The sequence below is a fragment of the Montipora capricornis genome, chromosome 9 (assembly GCF_036669925.1).
Source record: "Montipora capricornis isolate CH-2021 chromosome 9, ASM3666992v2, whole genome shotgun sequence".
Taxonomy (NCBI): domain Eukaryota; kingdom Metazoa; phylum Cnidaria; class Anthozoa; order Scleractinia; family Acroporidae; genus Montipora; species Montipora capricornis.
In genome coordinates this window covers 21,277,135-21,278,818 of record NC_090891.1, presented here as the reverse complement: position 1 = coordinate 21,278,818, position 1,684 = coordinate 21,277,135, and the positions used below count along the sequence as shown (strand labels likewise).

The following is a 1,684-nucleotide window of genomic DNA, read 5'->3' as shown; positions in this document are numbered from 1 at the left end:
CGTTTAAACATAGTCGGCGAACAGACGCTTCTGGTTTGTCCAAACTCAAAGCAACAAGAAATAACAGCTATTCAATGCCGAGTAGCACGTCTGCTTTGGTCGACTTGAAAAGTGCGGACATCATTTGCAAATGTAGTCACTGAAGCAAAGAAAACATACATAAAAGTTATCCGCAGAATCACGCTATTATTAGCATACTGGCAAGATCTGGCAACGCTCGAAAGGGCAAGACTGAAAAGCAGAGGTAATTTGGTAGACTGCGAGCAGGCTCTAATTTGCTCGAAAATCTTCCGAAAATTCCAACTCCCGCGCTACTCGTGGCACGCGGCTGGCCACTCGCACTCGCCTATATGCACCGCCAACTATCTGCAATCATTAAAAACTGAATGCAATTTTTAGAGGGGCTAAAAACAATGATCCCCAGTCCATGGACTACTAAATGGACTTCCCTTGTGTGGGCATTAGAAGGGCTAACGCTAACATGGTTTACGTGGGTAGAAAACAGCACTTTACGTTACCCTACAATAGTTAATTCTGTTGAAATATAAAAAAAAGTGCTACACGGCCAACGTTTGCAAAAACGTAATCCTTCTTTGTACCCAAAAATAGACTGACTCAAACAAATACTATTTCGAATGAGTAATATTGAAAGAACTCAATTGATTATATACTTACATTGCATGTACCTTGTTTGTTTTCGTCTTCACGGCCACATGCGACTAAATTCAGGAATTGCATAGGTTTCGCTTCTATTGCATGAAGTAAACGGACATCACAACAATTATTGAAACCTAACCTTCTTAAAATGGGTGCTTGACGTTGACCAACGCCGTTGTTTACAATGGATGTCTAGGCTTAGCACTAATTGTGACGCTGCTGACGACCAACAGTACTCACAATGGGTCAGGTAACGCCTTTGTTAAAAAAAGCGATGAAACTTATAAGGCTTAACAATATACATGAGAGGCTGTTACTACGCCGATGAGTGATTTTTACAGTGCGATTCTGTCAGATTTTGTCAGTTCTTATATTAAAGAAAGTTCGGATCACTCACCGTTTCTGGGAAACCCCGTACATTTACTCGATTTATTTGTCACTCGTTTTGAATTTCTAGTCCTTATGCCAAAAATCGTTCGCTTTTTGATAAAAGCATGAACTTAGCAGGATGATGCAATTATAGGTTATAATTTTCTGATATAGGGCCAGCGACGGATCACCTATTTAAGAGGACAAAAATGTGTGGCCAAATTCACATGATTCTAGCCAGCATGAAAACGCATTTGAAAACTGAATTGTTGAATTTGCGCTATAGAAATAAATGTTATTATTATTATCATTATTATTATTATTATTATTATTATTATTATTATTATTATTATTATTATTATTATTATTATTATTATAAAACGAGGCTGAAGTAAAACAATTCTATTTTCAGGTAAAAGTTTTAGTTTTCAAGATAAACAGTCTTTAGTAATGATCAGAGTAATAAAAGCATCTTTAGAGCATAACATTTTCAATAATGTATGTCACGTAGTCTATAACGTGACTACGAGAAAGAGAGTTTACACTTTAACACTATGTACTAATTCGCGTGACTCGAGCAGTGTTTTTGCAGATAGAAATTTTACTTTTTGCAGCAAATATTCTTTGTTAATCAAGAGAGGATTAAAAAGCATCTTCA

At 36.6% G+C, this 1,684-nt stretch overlaps 1 protein-coding gene across 1 annotated transcript in view; it reads right to left on the bottom strand.

The window, feature by feature from the left end:
• LOC138015224 (carbohydrate sulfotransferase 1-like) overlaps positions 1–991 on the bottom strand; it is a 2,767-nt gene extending 1,776 nt beyond the window's left edge. The window contains exons 1-2 of the mRNA XM_068862189.1: positions 676–991; positions 1–139 (exon numbers count right to left, since the gene is read on the bottom strand). The exon at positions 1–139 is cut by the window's left edge and continues 1,776 nt beyond it. Of these exons, the coding sequence (XP_068718290.1) occupies positions 1–11 (11 nt within the window). The 5' untranslated portion in view covers positions 12–139; positions 676–991. The remainder of the gene's footprint in view (positions 140–675) is intronic.
• Positions 992–1,684: the final 693 nt, after the last annotated feature.